The sequence below is a fragment of the Desmodus rotundus genome, chromosome 5, assembly GCF_022682495.2.
Source record: "Desmodus rotundus isolate HL8 chromosome 5, HLdesRot8A.1, whole genome shotgun sequence".
In the NCBI taxonomy this organism is placed as follows: Eukaryota; Metazoa; Chordata; class Mammalia; order Chiroptera; family Phyllostomidae; genus Desmodus; species Desmodus rotundus.
Window position 1 is genome coordinate 46,206,164 of NC_071391.1, and position 24,728 is coordinate 46,230,891.

The window sequence follows — 24,728 nt, forward strand, 5'->3', positions numbered from 1 at the left end:
GGCTTGAGAAGCTGGTGAGAAGCAAGAGGTCAGAGGGGCAGGCAGCCTGCTGGGAAAGGGCCGTGTAAGAAGCAGAGGGAAAACACTATGTGGCAGAGGCAGTTCTGGCCCAAATGGACAGGAGACCCCAGCAGAAGATGCTGTCTTAGGTCTCTGCCCAGGTAATCTATCTCTCCCACAGGCTACTCCTTCTCTCTCCAACCCCTGAGAGCTCCCAGGGTCTCCCCTCCTCCACTTGACACAGGATGTTGGCAAATGAGTAGGTTTCCACCTGCAAGGTGGTGGCTGAGGGTGGATGTCTATATCTAGGCCCGAAAGGGCAGCTTGGTGTGGTTTGCGCCTGAGTGGTCAGGCCTTATACATTAAAAAAAAAAGCTTTCCCTGCCTCCTGTGTGTGCCAGGAGGCAGCCAGCTGACCTCTTGCTGGTGAGACGGCTCTGGTCATTGGGCTACTTTTATCTGTTGATGGGGTCAGGCCCTTCATGAGGGGCTCACAGCTGTCATATGAGTCCCGCTGGTATATGTGAGGATGATGAAGATCAGGCTGGGCTTGGTGTATCACAGGGACAACCAACTTATTTTCCAATTACTCCTCTAATTGGTTTCCTAGGGCTGAAAACGCCACCCCAGAATATCCCAGAAGGGCACCACAATTTCAGCCTGATGCCTCTTCGTCAGTGAGCAGAACCTGGTGTTGTCCTGGGCAGTCGCTGAACTGCATCTGGCGCGACCAATGCTTGGAGAGGAGAGGTAAGCCGCACGTCAGGGGGACTGACTGAGACAAGACGGAGGTTTTTAGACTTCGGCTGAGCAGCCACATCGCCTGCAGGGCCTGTTAAAGCATGGGTTGCTGGGCTCCAACCCAAGTTTCTGATTCCACAGGTCTGGGGTGCGGCCTGAGCTCTGCATGTCTAACGAGGTCCCAGAGGACGGTGATACTACTGGTACATGGACCATGCTTTGAGAACCAGTGCCTTGGGGGACATCCCATTCTCCAAACCAGGCATGGGTTCCTTCGCCCTTGCTGTGTCTGTCTGAGGTCACCCTAAGGAAGTCATGGACCTGGGTCAGTGGGGTTGGCATGGGCAGGAGGGGCATTAGGTTACTGGTTATACCAGCGGGTAGTATGGCTCCCAGGGGTCAAAGTATGGGACATAAGAGCTTCTAGGGTGGAGAAGAAGGCACTCAAAACTTGTTCAGGATGTTCTACCTAAAATTGGGCCAGTGGCAGAAGACAGGAGTTCTAGTTCTGGCTCAGCTGCTACATTACTTGTTATGGACAAGCTCCCATTTCTCTCTGGGTCTCAGTTTCCCTACTTGAAGAGTGGGGACGTGAAAAACAGTGGACTAGCTAAAGGCCAGAGTTAAATTGTAAATATAGGAAAAGCAGCCTTCAGCAAGTATTTAAGTGCTCTATGTCTCAGCTTCCTCATTTGTAAAATAGGGATTTAATGCTATCAAACTCACAGGTTGCTATAAAAATTAAATGACAGAACATATGCAAAGAGCTTTTCCTAATGCCTAATAGAAAGTACTCAACAGATGTCATAATACTATCAGCCACCTCCCCAGCATGGTGACAGCAGGACGCACACTTGGTTGCAGCAGACCATGCACCCCCCTGCCCCTTTGGTGCTGGCTAGCATCTCACACACTCACCTGCACCCACTGTGGCGATGGCATTCTCCTGGCCAATGATGTGCTCCTTCAGCCGCTGCTCCAGCGGAAATCGGCGCCGCTCCTCTGCTTCACGCTTGCGCTGCTTCTCCTGGTACTGTGGGGAGAGAGCGAAGGTGGTTCAGGAGTGCCGGGCCCAACAGGATCCTAGTTCCATTCTATCCCCCACCTCAAAACAGAGACCTGGCTCTCCAGGGTCAGGATGCACAGCTCTGGCTCATGACCACTGCAGGCCCAGTCCTTCCTCTGTCCTGTCATTCTACCCCTCACCCCATCCCCTTACCTCAGATGGCCACTCTCCAAGGGTCCTGCCTCATCCTACTAGTAAAGTACGTACTACTGTTAAATTACCCCTTGGCTCTAAAGTCTGACAGAAGATCTGAGTTTGAATCCCAGTTATATCACTTACAAAATGTACTTACCGCCTGGAGCAAGTTACTTCACCTCAGTTTTACCTATCAGTCCGGGATTAAATACGATGATCTATATAATGTGCCCAGCATCGGGGCTGGCATGCAGGAGGTGCTCAACAAACATAGGCTCCTTTCCCTTTCCACTTATCCTCTTGAAAACCTTGGCTTTCAACCAGAGCTACGAACACCCTCCGCTTCAATGACACTGCATTTCAAGTAAACACAGTCGCTCAGCAATTGCTGTGTGCTGTGCCCTGTGCACACCGTGGTGGAAAGGTGGGGCGGGGAGAAGGAAGAGAACTGTGCTCTCCCTCCTGGGAGGTTCCAGTGATGCCGAGTGCCTGGCACGTGCTGGCCCCGGGTGTGGTCTGCTTCGTAAAGGCAGAAGCCCCTGAGTTTGGTCGCACTGTGAGGAAGGAGAGAGCCAGGCCTTGCCACTAGGGAGGTCAAAGTCAGGCAGCAGAAGTGAGGCAGGGTCTGTGTACAAATATTTGTCAGGAAGAACTGACCATTTTCCTCACAGTTCCAAAGCATGCATGTCCGTTTCTAGCCCTGTACCTATCACTACCCACCCACCCCCCAAAACCCCGAACTACTTGAAAACAATTTTGTTGCACGTTTATGGATATGTCCTCTACTCTAAATCAGTAACGAGCTCCTTGAAGGCAGGCACCGTTTTTTCCTCGCTGCTATTTCTAGCACAAGTCCCGGCACAGCAGGGGCATCGGTGAAAATGTCTGCGAAAATGAATTTGATGACAGATAGAAGGAGGAATTAACTGCTGGGCTGGGTGGTGTAGGGGTCCAGAGAAGGAAAGGACACATAAGGTGTGGAACATGTTGGGGTGCTTTCTGGGTGACAGGAGGCTTGAAGAAGCTGGAGTACTGGGCCAAGTGGAAGTTGTGGGACTATTTGTAGGCCAGGCAGGGAGGAGTGAGTGCCTGGGCCCCGTGAGAAAGCACTTAACAGGAGGCAGGGGAGAGGGGCAGAGAGCAGCTGTTGGGGTGGAGGATTCGGGAGGCTCCTTGCCCCTCAGACCCCTAAGTACTGACAGATTTCCAGAAAGCAGGCTGCCGAGGTACGGCCCTGTCACAAAAGTTGTGGCTGCAGATCGCTCTTGTGGCGAGTGGATGAAAAACACCTGCTGGCTGGGCAGTGTTTCCCTGTTACAGTAGTGACCTTGACAGAAGTTAAAAAAAATAAATAGCAAACAATCCAATTTTGGTTGTTGCTATCAGTCTGTAACTGAAAGCTCCCATCAGTCCTGGAGTTTCATATGGAGCAATAATTCGGCGCCAATCCCAGCGGAGCGACGCTTGCCGGCTGGAATCCAGAGTGTCACTGTGCAGCTCCCTCAGGCGCCACATACATCACCTGGCTCTGACGACTCCAGTCATATATCTGCCTCCTCCTCCTCCCTGCCCATCCAGCCCCTCTCAGCACTCGGGTCCACTCGGCTGGAAGGCTCTGCTGGTGAGATGCACTCAGACCAGCTGGTACGGCCCTGGCTAGCGGACCGTGGAGGAGCTTGAAGCGATGGGAGCTGGCCTCCAATGGTTTGTTGGGCCTCTTTCCTCACTTCCCCTCAGTGATGGGTATTCCCACCTCTAGGCCTTTTGCTCACACTGCTCCCTCACCACAAAAGTCGCCTCCATTCCCACCTATCCCTTAGTGCCTAGGTGATCTCCGCTTCACTACTACATTGTCTAAGAAGCCTGCTGTAAGGCTTTGCGCCTGTGCTGGGACCTGTGGAGCACTTATTTGACTGCCGGTTTCTCTCTCCTTACTAGTCCATAAAGTCCTTAGTGACAAAGGCTATGTGTTTCTTCACCTCTATAGCTCTAGCACATAGCAGGGCCTGGCTCATGGAAGGAGTCGATACATGCTGCCAACTGAATGAGGTCACTACTACTTGTGGACCAGCGGCTGTGCTCCAGGCACTGCACTCAGCATTTTGCACATAGCATCATATTTAATTCTTGCAGTTGTCCCCATCTGAAGTTTGGCGCCTGAAGTTTGGGGCAAGGTGTGTGGCAAAAAGAAGGAGCTTTTCTCCAACAGACCTGAATTCAAACCTCCCCTCACCTACCTACTAGCTAGCTGACCCTGGGGAATTTAATTCACCTCCCTGAGTTTCAGTTTCCTCATCTCTAACATGAGGATGGTTCTGGTACCTATCCTGCAGGGATCCTGCAGGTACCAGGTTCTGGTACCTATCCGTGCAGATTAAATGAGATACCACATACAAAGCACTGGGCAGAGTCTCTGGTGCCCAGTGAATGTGTATGTAGAAGTGGTTCATGAGAGACTTGGGTGGAGAGCACAGTACCTGGCCCTTGGGAGGCCTCTGCACTAATTTAATCTGCATGAAGCTCCGTACATAAAAAGAAGAGGTATTCTGGCTCAAGCAGAAGCCAAGTCCACTTGGGTGCCCCCACTGCCTCAGAAGTGGCCCCCAACTCCTTCTCCTAGGAACCCAGCAGGGTACAGTCCCAACACCCACTGGGTTCCGAGGACACCTCTACTGTATGTCCTTACATGGTACAGAATTCTGCGTTTAGGTGCTTTCCATCCACTGTTCTGTGGAGCCTCACAAAACAGAACATATCTTTTGCCTTTGCTGCAGGCCAAGCCTAACATGACTTTGCTCACCACTCTGCTGATTTGGGTACAATCACCATGGCCTCTTGTTTTCTCCAGGGAAACATTTCTATGTCCGGTAACTCTTCTTCAGTGTCATGGTTTTAGGGTGTCTCACGATTCCTGTTATTTTCTTGGGCAAGGGGGAACGGTCCTTGACTTCTATGGGGGTGTTACATGATGTAACCTTCTATGAAAGGTTACATTGTGACCTGGCTGGTTTCTCAGGACCTTCTAGATGGTCCTGGGAAAGATTTAACCTATTATGGCCTACATCTGAGCATGTCCTGATTCTCTATTGGCGTGGAGCACTAAATCTGTATTCAGAAAAACTTCTGAAAATGCATCAGAATTTTAGACAAAAATGTACAGGATGCTGGAATTAAACCAGGTAGAAGATTACTGCTTCAAGCTCTTTTCCTAATGCTTAGCAGACTTTGTACCAAAAAAAAAGTGTTGAATTAATTACTTTTTAAGGCATGAACTATGAGCCCAGTCTTGTGAAAAGCTAGCCAGTGGAAGAACCTAGGAAAGGAAAGTACTTGGTCTGTATATACTCTTCTTAGGAAAGAAGATACAGGAGAATGGGAGAAGGCACTTGGGAAGGACACCATAGATGTGGGCTACCACTGTTCCTGTCTTTTTGAGGAGATGGGAAGGAAGCCTACAGGGACTAAGGTCAAGGCCATGCTTTTACAGGTTCCACCAGAGAAGATAAGCAGGTAACCCAGCCTACAGAAGCAGAGGGTACTGGCCTGAGAGGCACTAGGAAGAAGCCACCCAGGATGACAGGAGTGGGGGAGTGATCATCTTCTTAATAAAAGCCATATGTGATTAGCTTCAGAAGCCCTCACCTGGAGCCAGCAGCAACCAGCTCCCTATGCTACATCTTGGCTGGATAATCACGGCCACTGGTTTCCATCACTCTTGATTTAATATGGCACCCCTCCTGGCTGTGAGTGCATTTACAGGAAAGTGCTGGGAGGCCAAGGCAAAGCCTAGTTGGGCTCACTCAGAGGCGGGTAGCTGGACTGAGTGCGTCTGCAGGGGAGGGTTACAGGGAGAAGGGGTATGTCAGCCACCATTAATATTGGGTATTTCTCAGGGAGCAGGTCTGATAATGAACCTGGCAGTGTGTTCACTGAGAGGGTAGCTGGGGCAGAGGTGGTAGGCATAATGAGACTCTGGACAAGAATGGGATAGGTATGAGGAGGAAAGAGAAGAGGCCAAGCTGCAGTTTGCTTCTCACAGAGTTCAGGGCCAGAGAGCCCACTGGCTGCTCACAGACAGACTCAGATAGCCCCACCCTCCTGACTCCAACCCCAATTCACATCACAGGCGGGCCTTCTACCATGCCCTGAAGCTGGGGATGACAGAGAGAGAGAGCAGGGTAGGGAGACCAAGAAAGGGGACCAGGGGCAACAGATGAGACTGGGGGTGGTGATGAAAAGGAACCTGAGTGGGGGGGATGATGACAAGAGGAGCCCAATGGATGCAGAACAGATGGAGAGGAGACCAGGTGATGAGAGAGGTGCCCAAGGGACTTGCAAGTCTCTTGAGCCCCAGCTAGTGTGGCTCGGTTGGGCATCATCCTGGGCTCATAGTTCATGCCTTAGAAAGGACCAGTGATAAACTGAAAGGTCACTGGTTTGATTCCTGGTCAGGGCGTATGCCTGGGTTCGGAGTTCAGTCCCCAGTTGGGGGTGCATATGAGAGGGAACCAGTTGATGTTTCTCATATCGATGTTTCTCTCCCTCTCTTTCACCCCCTCCCCTCTTTAAAAAAGAAGGAAAGGAAGTCTCTTGAATGAACTCATAAAGTACACATTTCTATAGAGGAAGGCTGGGCACAGGGCAGGCATCTGTCCCATCAGCCCAGTGACCACTATGTCAGCATCCTGGATTCCATGTAAATCAGGTCATGTCGCTCCTCTGCAAATAGCTGGGCTGATCCAAAGACAAGACTGCTGCAAGATGGCTAAGAGAGGCAAGCAGAGGCTGAAGTGAGAAAATGAGCTGTGTTCTTCTCAGTGCTTCAGATCAGAAGGCACCTGATGCTACTGTATCCTGTAACTGGTGACGTTAACTTTGATCACTTGGTCAAGGTGGTCTGGGCCAGGTTTCTCCACTATCATTTTCCCCTTTGTAATTAATAAGTATCTTATGGGGTGAGACTCAGACTATGTGAATATCCTGTAATTCCTCAAACTTCACTCACTGTTTTTAGTATCCATTGGTGAGTCGTGCTTGATTTGGGACCAGCTGTCCTGGTCCCAACCTTATGAAGTTCGCAGTATCTCATCCCTCAATATACAAGAGATAGAGCAAATTACAGCAAGGTTCTACTGGTAGCAAGTAATAGACACAGACCAATCTTTATAATTTGGCTCCAGGGCCTGCACTTTCCACCCTGGAAACAAGACCTGTTCCCTGCCTTCAGGGAGTTCAGAGTCTACTTAGGGAGATGAGACTTAAAACACAAATTTCGTATCTTCACTTTTAGCACAGGTCTACCTAATGAATTAATTGAAAATAAATACCAGAGGGCGTTCTTGCCAGAAATGCATACTCTGAGTTGAATTATAAGGAAACATTAGACAAACCCGAATTGAGGGATAGTCCACAAAATAAGCAGTTTGTACTCATTAGGATGTCCAGGTAGTATTAATATAATGCTCTGATTTTGAGGATTGTACTGAGGTTATATAAGAAAATGTTCTTGTTTTTTGGGAAATTTAAGTAAGTATTGAGTGATGAAGGGGCATAATGGGTATAACTTACTTTCAAATGATTCAGAAAAAGTATATCTTTATATGTAATTTATGCATATATAAGTGATAAAGCAAGTGTGGTAAATGTTAACAACTGGTGATCTGGATGAAGGGTTTATAGGAATTCAGTGTACTATTTGTTGAAATTATGTAAAAATAAAATTAAAATGAGTCAGAATAATTCTCATCCTTGGGGATGGGGAGTGACTGGAAGGGAGGATGAAGTGGGCTTCTGAGACCGCGGGGTTGTCTCTCTCTTGAGCGGGTGTATTTAGTTTGTGAAAATACCCTGAGCAGTACGCCTACAATGTGTATGCCTTGTACAAATATATTTCAATAAAAAGTTTTCAAGAAGTTAAAACAAAAGACAGTGCAAAAAACTGTCCCCATAAAGCACAGAGCTCTGTGATGAAGGTCAGACAGTGTTTTCAGCCCCCAGGGCCAGCACAGGGCCAGGCACTGCACTCACAATGAGATGTGCTGCAGGCGAGAGGCTGGGCGGGGGTGGGGGGGGTATCTCTCCTTGCTCTAAACCAGAAGGAACATAACCATCCTACCCTCCTGCATGCCTCACCCCTTCCCTCCTAGAAAGCTTCCTTTAGCTCTGGTGGGAGCACCCAGGCTTGCAGCCTTGAATGGGGGCCCAGGGGAGTACTGCATCCCCAGCTACCCCTGAAGCAAATGAAAAAATATAGAGAAAGGAAATGTGCTTGTGATTCTGTCACTGGGATATGCAAATAAAATATATATGATAGGTCTATCTGCCTAATATTCCTGCCAATTCATTCTCTGGGTGTGATTAAAATGAGCAATAAATTCCTCGTGAGTCTCGGTGGAGTGAGGATCTGGGAGTGGAGACGTGGGTTGGCACCAGCACGTCCCCCTCAGCTGAATATTCATCATGGAATAGCTCTCCATATTTTTGTTTTATCTGCCATCATGTGCACAGAGATATATTTCTACTTCTCCTTCGTCACTTAGTTAAGACAGGAAAACGGTCTAAGCTTTAAGTATTAAACTCTTCATCTAGGGAAATCCTTCAAAGTGAGACCACAGGCTACCTTCTATGAAGCCTGCCCTGGTCATTCTGCCTGGAGGAGATCCATGCTTTCTTGGAGCCCCACAAACTCCGTGAAGGCCCCTCCCCCTAAAGCACAAGCCAGTCTGTGGGTATCAAAGCTAGGAACACCCGCCTCTCCCCATCCTCCTCTCCCAGGAGGCCGGCTCAGGTGACAGGAGCTGAGCTTCGTCCACCTCTGGATCTTCTTGGGGGCCCCAAGGAGGCTTCTCTACATGGAATGCTGAGAGAACTGAGTAAACCAACAGTGAGGAGAACCTCATTTAGGTCAATTAAAGTGACAGAGATTTTAGATAAATAACACCTTTTAAAAAGCAGAATGAAATAAAAAATTAGGCTAATGGATAATTTCAAAACAGGAAAATCTCAAGAAATAACATTAAGTGGAAAAAAAAAAAAAAGCAGACTCCAAATAAGGACCTAGGATCATAATTCAAAAACCTTGAGAGCCAAGTAGGAACTATAAATGTCTGACAGGCAAGCACAGGCAATAGGGAATGGGAAGGCCTGTGGCTAGAGCACCCACGTTCTAACCTCTAAAGCGTGCATTCACTATTTCAGAAATTCTGGGTTGGCAAAACAAAACATGGCTGCCAGTCTGAGATCCTTGGTACACAAGTATACAGTAAGCTATTAACCGGGTTTTAAAAAGCTCATCTATGTAAATATATATAGGTATGGTCCAGAAAAGGTAAATACAGTATCATAAGAGGAAATCTCTGATTTGTATCTCAGTAGTTACTTATAACAACTTGATTTTCTGTAAGTCACCTGATTTCTTTCAGCTCCAGTTTCCCATCTGTAAAATGGCAGAAGAACTGCTTTATAGATTTGTTACAGGACTAGAAAAAATTTATATTAGAGCACCTGGCATAGTGTCTGAATACACTAGATAAATGGTACCTACTATTATTATAAATAATTAAAATTATTAATAGGAATTATGTATGGGTATAAAGACTAGTATGCTTTTAATTGAGATTCTGCTAGTTGACATCTCTTCTAAGAAGCCTTCCTTGATCTCCTGGGCAGGATGAGAAGCCACCTCAGGATTTTCACAGTTCCGGGGCTTCCCTGGGACTGATGACTCAGTGGTGACATAGTTCACCTGCCTGTCTCCTTGTCAGACTGTGATCTCCTTCAATGTTTCACCAACTGTCTTCTTCCCACACAGCCCAGACTCTGGCACACAGATGTCATTTATAAATATGTACTTTATAAATATAAAGAATTATTTACTTCTCTTATTTTACTTTCCTAATTTTCTATGATGGGACAGATGACTTTTACAATTAAAATTGTCTGTAATGAGCACATATTTGACTACAGAGTGGTAGGTGAAGGTGGAAGAGGCTGACCTGGGTGGCAGAGGATGCCGGACGGACAGAAGAGGAGTAAAATAAGATCAGGGTGGTGGTAACCTATGTCTAGACAAAGAGCCAGGAGATGAAGTCTCAGGCTGGAGCCTCTGCACCCTGCAGGCCTGAGTCATTATGTTACAAACAGAGGGCCTGAACGCAGAAGGAGCTGCTGCTTACTGTCTGGCAGAGGGAGACAGAAACCAGGTCTAAAGCAGTTCTCTTCCTCAGAAACTCTGCCTCACAATTTTGAAGAGGCAGCTCTGCAGCTTGGAGAATAAGAGAGCAGAAAGAATGGGTGACTACACAGATGCTAAGCAAATGAAAGACAATGCTGCTGACATCGAGGGAGAGCTGGGGGGCAGTTCAGCTGGTTAAAATCCGATGGGATGGCAGAGCAATCCGGTGCAGGTGCTCAGAGGACAGCTGGACATTCCAGCTGTAGGAAATCCAGACCAGATGAAGGGATCAAGTGCAGAGAAGTGACAAGAGAGAAACAGTCTTCCAGTCGAGAAGCTACAGGAGCCCTGGGCTGACTCTAAGTGTCTAGCCTCTACAGGCAGCCCGTGCGCTGTACGACAGCTCTGTTAGGGAGCTCCTCCTTGCACCTGCCACCCTTAAGCTTGGCTCTGTCCTAGCTTTGCCACTGAATGAATCTCCTCCCTTCCCACTCACAGCCATTCCTATGCCTACGTGCAGTCTCTCCTCTCTGGGCCAGATGACCTTATTGCCTTCAGCCTTTTCTCAGGGCACAGTTTCTCCTGTTCCCTTACTGCCCTCCTCTGCACAGATTCTAAGAGCTCAGTCTGCTCAGAAGGTACTGTCTGCAACTGCCCCCTGTGGTCCAGAAGGGTCTGACTGGCACAGAGGAATGCAACTGCCATTTCTTAACATGGGACAGAAGCCTTGTGGCCTACATCAAGCCATTTTTTTGGCAGCCAAATTTTGTTAACGGCCCCTCAGCAGCCCTAACCCTCCCCCTGTGCTGACACTAAAAGGCCTGTTTTTTTGCTTTACATGACCAGACAAGAGTCGGTCCTATGTCATATGTCATATTACCTGACAAACCATTATTCTCTTGGCCAAGTGCTGGCTTTCAGAAGACAGTAATTAGGCCTGATAGGGGAGACGGTGACTGGGATGCAGTCCCCAAGGTTATCTGAAACGTGCTTAGGGATTTCCTTTAAGGCCCCTTGGAAAGTTGACCTGACTTCCAGGGCTGCTCCTAGGGGTGGGAAATCGGAACAAGAAGAGGAAAGTATTTGCTCTGTGCAATTTTTGCTCTTTGCTGCGCCCAAGTGTCCCTTGGAATGTGCTTTAAAAAGCCAGTCCACCTTCCAAACTCCTCCCCTTCTCTGGAGGGAACACTACACGATGATTACTGAGGATCCCAAGGAGACAAACTGTAGTTAATGCTGGTTACCAAATAATTCCAGTTCTTCCCCTTTTAGATACATAGGTTCACTCTTGGTCTCCTTGTGATTGGGCAGGAACATGGGATTAGTATGTCCATGAGTTATGAGTGGAAGTAGAAGGTTCTACTTCCAGGCTGAACACTTAACTGTAGATGCAAGATATTCCAGAAAATCCTTTTCCTTCTGGCAAGCAATCGGCAACATTTCACAGGGTCGTTGCTCCGCACTCAGGTCCCTGAGTGCCTGTGATGAGCAGAGCACCATCCCCCACTGACCCACAATGAACATGTAGTATGAGGCAAAAATAAATCTTTGCTGTTTTAAGACAACTGAAATTTGGGGTTGTTACAACAGCATAACATGTTTATCCTGACTGATACACAGACAACCGTATGCTGAACGGAACCTCAGAAACCACTTAGTCCAGTGTTTTCAATTCGCAGAGGTAAACCGAGCTTCCATGAGAGAAAGTACTAGCCCAAGGTCACCAAGGTGGAGCTGGGACCACAACCCACATCCTGTCTGTCTCAGTCCAGCGACCTAAGTGCTCTTACTCAAGACACAGAGTATTTGCTACTAGGTGGGACCTGTTACATTGAATCATCTCAGGGAACTTCAGCCAATTTGCCAACAAGAGACCCCAAGATGTGGGAAAGAGCATAAGACAGTGTCAGAATCAGGTTTTCTAGTTCTAGTCCTGCCTCTAACCTTACTTTGCTCAAATCTATTAGTTTCCGTTTGGATGCTCACTTTTCTGGGATTAAAGGCAAGCCACATTACACCCCTGGCTCCAATTTCCCTAGAAGTAAAGTAAGTCATTTGATTTCAGAAATTTAAAACGTTTCCCCCACAGCAGAGCCTCCATGGAGGCTGCTCAGGAGGGAACGGACAAGCTAGGGAAGTAATAGGTCCATCTCTCCTTCAACGAGAACAGCTCTATTTCCCTCTGATTATTTGGTTTGGCTTCGGTATGATTTACCATCACTGGACTTGATGATTTCTGAGGTCCCTGCCAGCTCTGAGATTTGTAATTCTAATTCTTTGATTCTGCCAAGTAGTTCCTGAGTTACAGTTCAGTGGCTAGGAGGACTAGAGGCAGTCCTGTTTTTAGGGAGTTCAAAAGTTTGGGTGAGAAGATCAAATTAAGATGAAGATTCTGGGGGGTGGGAGCAGCTCAGACTGTATACCACATTCTTTGGAGTGTGTGTGGAGAGGAGGGGTCAGGGAATGGGTCTAGAGGAGTGGTGATAGGAAAGGATGACTTGATGAGGCTATAGAATGAATTTGTAAGGCTTTAGGAAATAGTATTTGGGCTAAAGATTTTGTCTCACCAGCCTCCCTCCTATAAAGAGGAGCTAGAAGGTCCATCACCTCAAAAATTAAATTTGAAGGTTAATCCTCAGAAATAAAAAGTGATTCAGTATTCTTCCTGGTCATAACAGGAAGTTTCCTATTCTTGAGAAGACTGGGGGTTAGATTTGTTTTAAACAGACGATAATAACCTAAGAGGAACTGTGAAGTCTGACATAATTTAATGAATGAAAGATTAAATGCCTCATGGAGTGCCCACAGGCCTTTCCTTCCTCTGAGACTTACCTTGGTCTCAGAAGTCCTTAGAAGCTTCATCACTTCCCCTTCTCGGGCATAATCCAAGGGTGTGTGTCCCATCTCATTCCTCAGTAGGGGATTGGCTCCTGGCAGAAAGAGGAGAAAGAGAGGCCATCAGATGCTCTGTGAGAAATCAGTGGGACCTCAGAGGGGCTTGAACCCTGGTTTTAGTGTTAGGAATGCCCATGGAAATGTAGAGCAACAAAAACCTAAGAGACGGTAGAACGGTAGGAAAAACATGTCTAGCTACTTGAAAGGAGAGGTCTTAGTCCTCTCTAACACAGAGGTCACAGTATTGTGGCTCCCACATGTGCAGAAACATACTACACGTACTACCATACACATAGATGTGTTACACACCGGTGTGCTCTAACATACAAATACACACCGCTGAACATGCTAACAAATGTACCAAACACATAGATTAATATACCCTAACACCAATGCATTAGTTATTAAGATACTCCTGTTATCCAACTCATTTGCATACTGATGAACATTCATATAAAAATCACATATAGAAGGGTTCCTTACTAAGCAAAGGATGTCCCAAATAACAATGTAAAGGCCCCTTCTTTCTGCCCCTCTCTCCTAATGCTTTTTTCTCTCTGGCATTTCCTGTCTGCCAGAGCCAGCCAAGTCCTCTGGAAGGCTGTGGCCACCCCCAGCAACCTGGCTGTCCCAGTGCCAGCTGGGGGACGTTACTGATGCTACTCCTTGGTGAGTGTGTGCACGTGGGCAGGCTTTCTTGCACTCACTAGTTCCTGTGATTTGAAGACAAAGAACTTTAAGTATGGCAAAAACAAGGGGCCACGCATCTACTTTCTTCTCTTTTTAAAGTGCCAGCAGCCGAGCCTGTATAAAGTGCTGACTGTGTGTGCAAAGACTTGGCAGATATGGAAGAAAGGCTACTCTGACCCACATGCTGTCAGAATCTTTTCAAAGTCCAGGTCTGGGTACCTGGCTCTCCTCTTCAAAAGCTGTCCATTTCAGCCCTGACTGGTGTGGCTCAGTGGGGTGGGTATCATTCCGCAAACTGAAAGGTCACCTGTTCGATTCCTGGTTAGGGCACACGCCTGGTTTGAAGGCCAGGTCCTTGGTTGGGGGCATGTGAGTGGCAACTGATAGATGTTTCTCTTGTGTACATCGATGTTTTTCTCCCTCTCTTTCTCCCTCCCTTCCCGTCTCTTTAAAAATAATGTCTTTAAAAAAGAAAAACAACCCCCCCCCCAAAAAAACTCCTGTCCATTCCATTCAATTTGGCAAACCTTAAATAAGTGGGGCTTCAGGACACAGAAGACTCAGATCTGGCCCTGAGCCAAAGGCACCCCTCTCAAAGCAGGAAGAGAGAAACATAAGAAGACAACTGTGTCTTGAACACAGTAGATGGTCAAGAATTATGTGTTAAATGGAACATCCCTTGATCTCTCTTGCTGGGAAAGCATTGTCTAGAAGTAAAGAAAGCTTAAGACTTGGTCTCTGCCCTAAGGATGTAACTGGCTGGCTGGGGACACTAAATACACAGACAAGGCTGTGTCAGTGTGTCCATCCACTGTTTGCCGACGGATAGTAAAAATCAGCATTTCTCAATTCCAGACTGAAAACATTTATATCATGATATAAAACCACTCGTACGGAAGCTCTCTGCTTCTTAAAGGCCTTTAAACTTAGCAACAACAGCTAGCATTTATTAAGCATTTACATGTGGTTGTCTGCCTGGGCTGTGGAGGAAGAGTTGTGGGAGGAGATGGGGAAAGGGGCAGAGAGCAGAAGTAGGATCCAGGACAAGGAAACTTATTATTAATTAAAAAATATCATACTTCTATATACAATCCTATTTTATAGTAGGAATTTCCTACAAAATATTAATATATGTAATTTTAAATCAATATAATTCATATACATTTTAAAGTACACAATTCAGCCCTGACTGGTGTGGCTTAGTGGATTGAGTGCTGGCCTACAAACTGAAAGGTCACTGGTTCAATTCCCCCTCAGGGCACGTACCTGGGTTGTGGGCCAGGTCCCCAGCTGGGCGTGCTAGAGGCAACCCCCATGACTGATGTATCTCCCACACACTGATGTTTCTCTCCCTCTCCCCCTCCCTCCCCCCTCTCTAAAAGTAAATAAATACAATTAAATACAAACAAAGTATATAATTCAGTAGTTTTAAATATATTTACAAGGTTGTAAAACCATTACCGCTATCTAAGTCCAGATCACGTTCATTATATCAAAACGAAACCTGGCCGGGTAGCTTAGTTGACTAGAGCGTCATCCCGATACACCAGGGTTGCGGGTACGATCCCAGATCAGGGCACATACAAGAAGTAACCAAGAAGGCATAAATAAATGGAACAACAAATTAGTGTTTTCTCTCTCAAAAAAAAAAAAAAAAAGAAACCCCACAACCATTATCAGAGACCACCCCCTCCCTGTTCCCTCCAACCCCCGCAACCAGCGTCTATTTTCTGTCTCTGTAGATTTGCCTCTACTTGACATTGCATGTAAGTGGAATCACACAATGCATGGCCTTTTGTGTCTGGCTTCTTTCACGTAACATAATGTTTTCAAGGTTCTTCCCTATTGTAGCATGTGTTATTCATGCTACCACATGAATGTAGCATATACTGCATTTCTTTTTATGGCTGAATAATATTCCACTGTGTGGATATACCACATTTTGTTTACCCATTCATCAGCTGATGGACATATGGGTTGTTTCCGCCTTGTAGCTGTTATGATGCTATGAACATCTGCGTACACGTCTTTACATGGTGATAACACCTGCTGGTGTTTGCTAAGCACTTACGCTACACCGGGCACTATGCTCTGTACTTTATATACATTACATCATTTAAGTCTAACAACCATCCTGAGAGCTAGGGATTCAAGTTCCTATGCTGTAGGCATGGAAATCGGAAGTGAAATAAGAAGCCCCAAGTCACAGAGCTGGTTCTTTCCTTGGACCAAGAGTCAAAGCCACCCCAGATTTTCTTAACTCCAATTTTCCACACTCCCACCAGGGTGGCCAGGACACACCCTTGCTGAAAAATCCTTCAGCGGCTTTTCACTGCTTAGAGGATGAAGTACAACCTCCTAGTGCAAAGGGTGTCTTTGGCGGCCTCAAGGGGAGCTCTGTCCATAGATACAGGCTGGAGTAGAAGGGTGGTCAGGGAGAGACCTCTAAAAGGGAAAGACAAGAGGAACAAAGAGAAGAAGAGAAATGGAATAAGGAAGAGAGTAAAACTGGGATAGACGAGGGGAGGGAGAAGAGAAAGACAAGGTGAAAGAGAAAGACAGAGGAGACCTGAGTGAGACTAACCACTTTAAACAAGTGCTGTCAGGGATCTATATTTGCTTACAGAATGAAAAATGTGTGCCATAAACATTGGCTACTGAGTAATTTCTAGTAGGAGTCATGTCACTTCTTATAAAGAATGGGATGGGGACAGGTAGGACATCTCTGCACCTGGGCCAGCCAGCACAGGGATGCCTTTTAGCGCAGTGCTTGGCCTGTCGCCAGCCCAGGAGGCTCGTAGGCTTCACCCCAGCCACTTCTGAGGGAGGAAGCAGTAGAGATCCCCGAGGTTCTGGAGCCTCAGGGCAGTGCGTCTGCTCCCACTTTAGGAAGGCTGAGGCAGGGGCACCACGAATAATGTCCATCTGATATGAGCCCCCAGCCCCCACACCCTTGCCCTGATGCTCTGACTTGACTAATTGCTGTAATAATTGATAGAACCTAACTTCTACAACTGATCGATTTCACCTTCACGACCAACGGCCACAAACCATTACACTTCAATAAATAACCACGTTGGGCCTCGCCCGCCTGCCCTCTCCGGGGGCATCAGGATGGCCCGTGCCCCGGCCTGACCTTCCCTTGCCTCCCACCCAGGGCCCCTCCAGGCCAAGCAGCTGGTCTAGAGGGTCAGACCTCTGGGAGCAAGTGAGAGGGCTGGATGGAGGTGGGGAGTGCTAATCGCAGGCCATCCGTCACCTCCCACTGGCTGTCTGGGGCTGGGGCCAACACCTGGAGCACCGCAGGCAGTATAGTGCAGGACCCCTCCCCTCCTCTCCCTGCGCCAGATTAGTGTGTCCCAGCTTATAATATTTGATAAATAGCAGACTGGCTTCCTGGCAGCACTGCTGCGGCTGCGCCTGCCCGCTACAGCTGTGGAAGGTCACTCATTGGGGAAATATGTTTCTGTCAGTGGTATTGAAAAAAGTTTAGTGGAGTGACAGGCCTCAATTTTTCAAATTTTATTAACTCCATCCTCTTAACCATTTGTCTTGAATTCCTTCAGATTCTGGGGGATCTGTCAATAGGGCTTGGGTCAGGAAGGTAGGGTTGGGGCTGGGTGGTCATGGGCTGGTCCTCACTGGCAGGGTGACTGGCTTGGTCTCATCACCCAGCGTAGGGTAAGACAGTGGAAATGGTGTTGGTGAGAGGGAAGGTCTGGCCCACTGGGGTTCAGGAAGCCCACTGCTCTTCTCTGGCATAGCGCCTGACTTTGATTTGACACAATCATAGACTTTCTGAGAGGAAAGACCTTAATAGCGAGCTCTCCCAACTCCCTAAGGAGTGACTACCCTCTACTACACCCAAAACAGTTGGTCACCCTGGCTTCCCTGAACGTGCCCAGAACCCAGTCCCAAGCTCATGGCCTTTCAAGGGGTTTCCCCCGCTAAACTAAGGGGAGATCCTTTTCATTTGAGCCCCAATCTCTCTCTCCAACCCCACTCTCACCTTAGTCTTCCTGCAAATACCTGTTCATCTTTTAAGACGTAGTTCAGGCTTCTCCCCCAGGAAAGCTTCCTTGTTTTCCTCCCACTCCAGGTTTGGTACCATCCTTTGTGCTCCCATGGCCCTTTGGCTTCTATCTTACTGCACTAATCATGCTGCATTAAAACAGTCTGTCTCCAACCAAGACTTAAGTGCTCTTAGAAGCTAGGGACCATGCCTGACCCACTGCTATATCCTTGCTACCCAGCTCAGGGCCTGGCACATAACAGGAATTCAGTAACACTGACCAAACCAATGGACTTTTTATAGGTGTTATCTTCTGAGGCCACGCACAACTCTTTCTGTCCCAGAAGAGCCTTCTGACAGCAAGTGTGTGGGCATGTCCTTAGTTCCTATAAGCCAAAGTCCCTGGTCTCTTTTCTAGTTCTAGGTACTTCTCTGCCTGAGTGGCAGATTAGGTCAGGTCAGGCCCTGACATTCTTGATACTCTGTAGGTGGGAAGTGGGGAAGAAGTGGTGGGACAGAGTGGCCCACTTGCCCTTCCTGGGGAGAGTGATTAAATAGGGTGGGGGATGTGATTCAGATCTTCTAGTGCAGGTAGGAGCAGCTTATAAACTGGGGGTGGGGTGGGGGAGGAGGTTGTAACTCCCTCTTCCCTTGACACTACTCAGTCCAGGCCCTCTGTCTACCTCTGTGAATATCAGAGAAGATAATGTGTATAAGAGGACTTTAAAAAACACAACAGTAACTGCCCTAAACAAATATGTTGGGTTATTATTATCAATAATATTGACCGGCTCACCTCCCACAGCTTTGTCAGCTCCTTACCCACCCGGACCTCCAAACACAGTTTTATCAGCCACACTGGCCTTCCAGGGATCTGCATCTCCAACCACCGCAGCTTCCATGACTCGCCCTTCCCCTGTAAGAGGGCGCCAGGCAGGGAACCTGCAGGGGTGGGGGATCACTCCTCCCTGGCTGTGTGATCTGGGGTACTTGCTTCACTTCTCTGTTGGTAATAATTGTGCATTGCCTTTCTCTAGGGGTTTTGCTTGGAGTGAATAAGATAAAAAGCACAAAAATGATTGAAAAAAGGGTTGTACAGGCTGTATGATGTTCTCTATAATAACTTTTACATTCATTCTCCCCTTCTATTTTGACTGCTAGCTCCTTTACCATCTTCATTCTAATTTTCATTATTTCAACAGTCTGCTTACTATCTCCAACTACAAGTTTTTGTTGAATATAAGGGAAATCCTTCCCATGATGAGAGATATGGAGTGAGCTCTTCTTTTGTTTGTGAGCTCCCATCAAAAAAGCAGACAGAGAGAGGCAATGACCCAGGACATCAGAGAAGCCATGAGCCTGCCTGCTCTGTCCCCACACTGTTGTTTGGACCGCTCCTCACACCCCGTGTCTCCCTGATTACCTATTCTTCAAGGGCCCTTCTTTGGGAAGCCTCCCCTCCCCTCCAGCTCCAGTGTTCTCCACCTGTCCCTGGGCTGCTGTTGTCCTCCCTACTCACTCCCTTTCCTGGAAGTCCACCCCTGTTGGTCTGTATGTAGCTCCTCAGATCAGAGATGGTCCGATTTCCCTCTGTATTCCCAGAGTCTGAATGAAGGTGAGAGAAGAGCCTTGTCCACAATGCTGCAGGAAACACAGCAGAACTGGGAATAGAGACTGGGGTCCTAATAGTTTATCTTGACCTTTTTCTAGAGACCACACCACTGAGCATTCTCAACAATGTACACACAGGTACGTGTGTACCTGCACCGAGTCATGCCTCCACATGGCTAAGAATCTTTACCGGGTACTTCACATGCCATACCCTGTGCCAACTATTTCCACGTACTTAATTAATTCTTAATTTGGTGAACAAAGCAGGAAACATTATTTTTTCCATTTTATGGATGATTTAACTGAGTCTGGGAAGAGTAAGATGAGAGGATATGGGCTAACATTTGCTGGGTATAAGGCTTTTATACACAGTGTCTGAATTATTCATCATACAGAGGCTTGGAGTCATGAAATAATTTGCCCATGGTCACACAGCAAATAAGAAGTAAAGTTAAAATTTAAAGGAGGGATTTATTATATTGGGTTGGCCAAAAAGTTTAAGGTGGTTTTTTTTGCAAAATAAAAGACCTATTTTTCATTTTCACCAATAAGTTTGTTAATTTGGATATTTTGAGTATGCTGGCTATCTCCCCCGCATTGGTGGTATAATGTTGATTGTTCTCAATTAATGTCTTGATTTTATCACTATCAACTTCAATTGATCTGCCCAACTGTAGAGCTTCGTCCGGCAAGAAATCTCCAGCACAAAACTTCATAATCCACTTCTGACATGTTTGACCAGTCAAAGCACCTTCTCCATTCACCTCACAAATCTTTTGGTGTTTCAGGTGCATTTTTTACCTTTCTTGAAATAGTAACGCATAATATGCCAAAAATGTTGCATATTTTCTTCCACCTTCAATATTTAAATGGCTACACAAAAATTCAATTTTAATTTTTAAAAAAATGCATGCTGATATGACAACTGTCACAGTATAATCTGACAAAATTGTTGTGAATGAAGTTAAAGACAACTAAGCATTCCTAGAGCCAGCTTATGGGAAAAAACCAAACTTTTTGGCCAACCCAATACTATTCTCTTTTTTGTAAACGATTGGAATTTTACATAATGAAAATTTTGTTTTTTTTTACAAAGAAGCCAGGTCTTGTTTTCTACTACATAATGCTACCTTCCAGGGTGCTTAGATGCTCCAAAGCCAAAATAGGGGTGTTTCTAGAGGTAGGTTTGGGATAGACAGCTTTATAGAAAGGGGACATATGGGGATCCTTTTCCTCCCATCAGGGTTTCCCTCTCTGGGGCCAGGTGAATCATGACCCACATACACTGACCTCCCAGAAGGTCATCCGGAAGTCCTAAATCTCCAATGGATATGACAGGGTAGGATCAATTGCCTTCAGGTAGGCAGATTTCTAAAGTTCACAGAACGGTGCACTCTCCGTCCCAGGAGCAGGCCCAGGTCTTTCCCTTCCCACTCTTCTTCACCCACAGGCAGGAACCTCCTAAACTCTAAGGGACCCCATGAGACTTGCAACCGGGGGAGCAATGGGCAGGGCAGCTTGTCCCAGGCTAACCCCCTGAACCTGTCTTCAAGGCTCCCTTTCCTCTGACTTTCCAGTGAGCCAAAGCAGCCCTGCCTAGGCTCTCTCCTGTTGCTTCTTCTGTACTAAGTCCTTCCTTGTTTTACTGTCCCTAGCTCTAATAACATACTCTTAAAATAAAAATTAAAAAATAAAAATAAATAAATAAATAAATTTTGCAGAACAGAGAGCTATTCCATCATGGCTGGATCCAGTCTTTTCATTAAAACCCACCAAGCACTGAGGCGGGCCAGGGGCTAGGAAAACTGTGGAACAAGGCTGGTTCTTGCCCTTTAGTAGAACCCCGACTGCTGGGAGACAGACAGGGACAAACAGTGACAATACAGTGTGGTGTAAGAGGACAAGAAGATAAGGATGATGACCTCACTGTCCCCCCAAAGGAGCCACACATCGTGTAGTTGAGATGGGAAATCACAGCACTAGCTGGAGAAGAACAGAATTAAGTACTAAGACAACAAAAGACTAGAGAAGCCCAGGGAAGGGAAGGTTAAAGCCCAAGGTCACAGAGACTGTGGGAGAGCATGAACTAAAGCCCAGGTTGTCCAGTCCAGGGCTCTTTCTATCCATCTTAACTGTTCTGGGCCCCGCTTCTGAGTTTCCAGTTCCAGTGCTGACCTGAAGGTCTAGGCTACACTGGGCTGTTACTGTTCCCTTCAGTGGCACCAAATTCCCTTTGGTACAATCTGCAAAGCCCAGCTCCAATTCTCCTACCTTTAAGTTTTCCTAGACCACGCCTGCCTATATGGATCACTTTCTCCTTTGAACTCTTAAACCACTTATCTGATCACACACTTTTCATACATACATATCTGTGTCCAGAATCAGAGCATTACTAAAGATGCTTTGTGAATGCCTAGAAAAGGAAACGGGGATGATGGCTAGCATCAGGATGCGTTCATGGAAACCAAGGTGTGCTTCTATTCATCATGATCACCTGTTTGCTCAATCAGGTGCAGTTAGGGCAAATGTGAACTTCATCAGACATTTGACAGGATGTCTCAGGACAACCCTGAACACACGACGGAGAAAGGGGAGCTGGATGCCGGGATAGTGAGGAAGTTTAGCCGGGATAGTGAGGAAGTTTAGCAAGCGACTAGTGAACTAAGTGGACCTGGGGCTGGCGTAGGTGGGGGGAGTGGCAGGGTGCAGTGACTGACAGACCGGAGGTGACCTGGAAGGAAGTTTCCAGTGGCAACAAATAGGCCCGGTCCTCTTCAGCTTGTCTACCCCTGACACGGATTATCACGGTGATGGTCTGTTCATCAGATCTGCAGATGTCAGGTTAAGGGGGGAAGAGTACCAAATACACCTGGTGAAAGGCTGACGTTAAGAGCTGAGACGAGATGAAAATTAAGGGAGATAAATGGGAAGTCATGGGTTTTGGAAAAAGAGACAAAATGAAGACTGTTCTGGGAAAAGTGATCAAGATAGAAAACAGTTTAGAGCCTTGTGAGAGGAATGGTTTAAGGCCCTGGAGGCTCAGGCTGGAGAAAAGAGCTCAGGAGAACACAACTGCATGTTCAGGTGCTTGAACGGCTATCATGTGGGACTGGGATTAGATTCCTTCCACATAAGCTCAATGATAAAATTAAGACCCTTAGAAGCAGATTTTGGCTGAATATAAGAAACTTCTAACCAGTAGAACATCCAAAGATAGAATCTGAGCAACCTCAGGGACAAATGAGTTCCCCAGCACTGGTAATATTCAGGCATTTAGTGGACAACCACTTGGTAGGTCTGCTACTCACATATCCATTTACAAAGGTTGTTCAAGATTGTTAATTTCTGCTTGTTCATTCACTCAAAGACACTTTTTGAGATCTTTCCATGCATCTGACACCATGCTAGGTGCTAGGCATTCAAAAGCAAGTAAGACTATGCTGTCCCTGTTCTCCAGGAGCTCCTGGTCCTGCTGGGAGGAGTTGATTTCAAGAGTATCTTGTACCTTGATTATAGGCCTCAGCACAGGGAAGACTGGCTTCAGCTTAGGTTAAATCAAAGAGTTCCTGTGGAAATTCAAACACGTATTTGGCTACTAAAGGCCATAAAGAGTTTAATCAAGGCCAAATTACTTGCTTAAACCAACCATTAGCTGTGGGAATGGAAGTGTACACTGAAACACAGTTTGTGATTTTTTTGTGCATTATATTTTGCTCTTACAGTCTGAATTTGGTCTTTGGCTGGGACTTGTAAGACAATCTGTAGGTACATAAACAAGTGGCTGTGGTGTCAGGGTGAAGTGATTTAGCCAGCAGGGCTACCCAACTCTCCATTTCTTATCCACCCTATGGGGACTGCTTCAGCGCAGACATAAACATGCTCCTGCCGTTACCTTATTGCACTCGTCACATGGGGAGGCTAGAAGGCTTGATTCAGGGATATGATTGGATTTTAAATCCCAGTCTCACAGGATTTTAATTACTGGTCTGGGGCGGCAGGGATAGGCGCTGGCTGCCTTTGGATGGAGGAGGTCGATACGCCACTCCACAACATATTGAGCCACAATGCCTGCAGACTCTATTGCTCTATTTAATCATCTTTTGCAAAATTTACAGTGGAACAGGAGAGATCAATACGGAATTTATCACATTCTCTTGTAAATATGAGCCAGGAAAGAGTTCCAGGCAGTTTGTTACTGAGTGGGAGGGAACATGTCTGTGTACAGCTGGGCATTAGGAGATGAGACAAAATCCATTCTTCTTGGCATAAGCTACAGATGCTCAGCCAGTCCCTCCTGAGCCTGAAGGCAAGTTCAATGGGAATAACACTGATTCATTCATTCATTCCACCAATGAACCAACATTCTAGAGCACCTATTTTATGCCAGACCCTGTGTAGGCTCTGGGGATTCCAGCTGGAATTCTAGTAGTGGAACCTGAGCAAATTACTTAACAGTCTAGTGCATTTATTTATGTAGGTGATAAGAGTATCAAACTCAAGAGTTATTTTAAGTATTAAAAGACATAAGAGCCTTAGTGCAGAGCTTGATAGAGTAAGAACTAATAAATGATAGCTATTGTTATTTTTACTATATTTACCATTATTAGGCACTCCTTCCCACAGTGTGTCTCACCAGTGGTATATGTACAGAAATGGGGTATTGTGCAGAGTGCCAGCCACCCCATCTAGCAGACAGAAAAAAGACTGGGGCGGCCTTCCACAGGTTAGAGACCTGGCCAGGTGTACTGGCAGCAGAATCAGAGGAGCAGGGGCTAGAGGGTGTGTAAGGAAGAGATACATGTTAAGCTCTGTTTTTTTCGAAGCTTCAGTTGTAATCCTTAAAACAATAAAGTAGCCTCCCAAAATTGCTGTAGGGGAACAGAGTGAGACGTGATTCTTTATGTGGGCAAACAGGGAAAGTTACACGAAGGAGACATAAATGAATTGGCTCTTGAAGACTAAGTAGAAGTTTGACAGGTGGAGAGGTGGGGAAAGGACATGCGTCTCAGGTAGAGAAAAGGGAACGAGCGGCGACCTGACAAAAGTGCGGCAGAGACTCACGCGGGCTACAGAACCCTGCGTGCTGGGCTAGACATCTGGGCCCATCTTACAGGCACTGGGGACCGAAGGTTTGCCAATAGGAGGGACAGGGTTTTGCAGGCTGGAGGCTGGTTTGAAGGGGAGCCTGGGGACAGGGGACCAACAAGAAGGCTGTTAACACTAGCCCAGACAAGAGTAATAAAGTCTGAATTCAGTCTCCTCTGTAGTGGAGACAGAGGAGAGAGAATGGACTTGAGAGAAAATTCTAAGAAAGATGGGATTAGTGGAAAGTAAAGGCAAAGTCAACAGACTTACTTATAAAATGTTTTTGTCTGGGTGACCGTAGATGATGGTTCCATTCACTA

The 24,728-nt window shown here is 46.7% G+C and overlaps 1 protein-coding gene across 2 annotated transcripts in view; it reads right to left on the minus strand.

Moving 5' to 3' along the window:
• The window catches only part of CLPB (ClpB family mitochondrial disaggregase), a 150,542-nt gene that overhangs the window by 33,080 nt on the left and 92,734 nt on the right, over window positions 1-24,728 (minus strand). For both annotated transcript variants that reach the window (XM_024572557.3, XM_024572556.3), the window contains exons 6-7: window positions 12,948-13,045; window positions 1,660-1,774 (exon numbers count right to left, since the gene is read on the minus strand). In XM_024572557.3, the coding sequence (XP_024428325.2) occupies window positions 1,660-1,774; window positions 12,948-13,045 (213 nt within the window). The remainder of the gene's footprint in view (window positions 1-1,659; window positions 1,775-12,947; window positions 13,046-24,728) is intronic.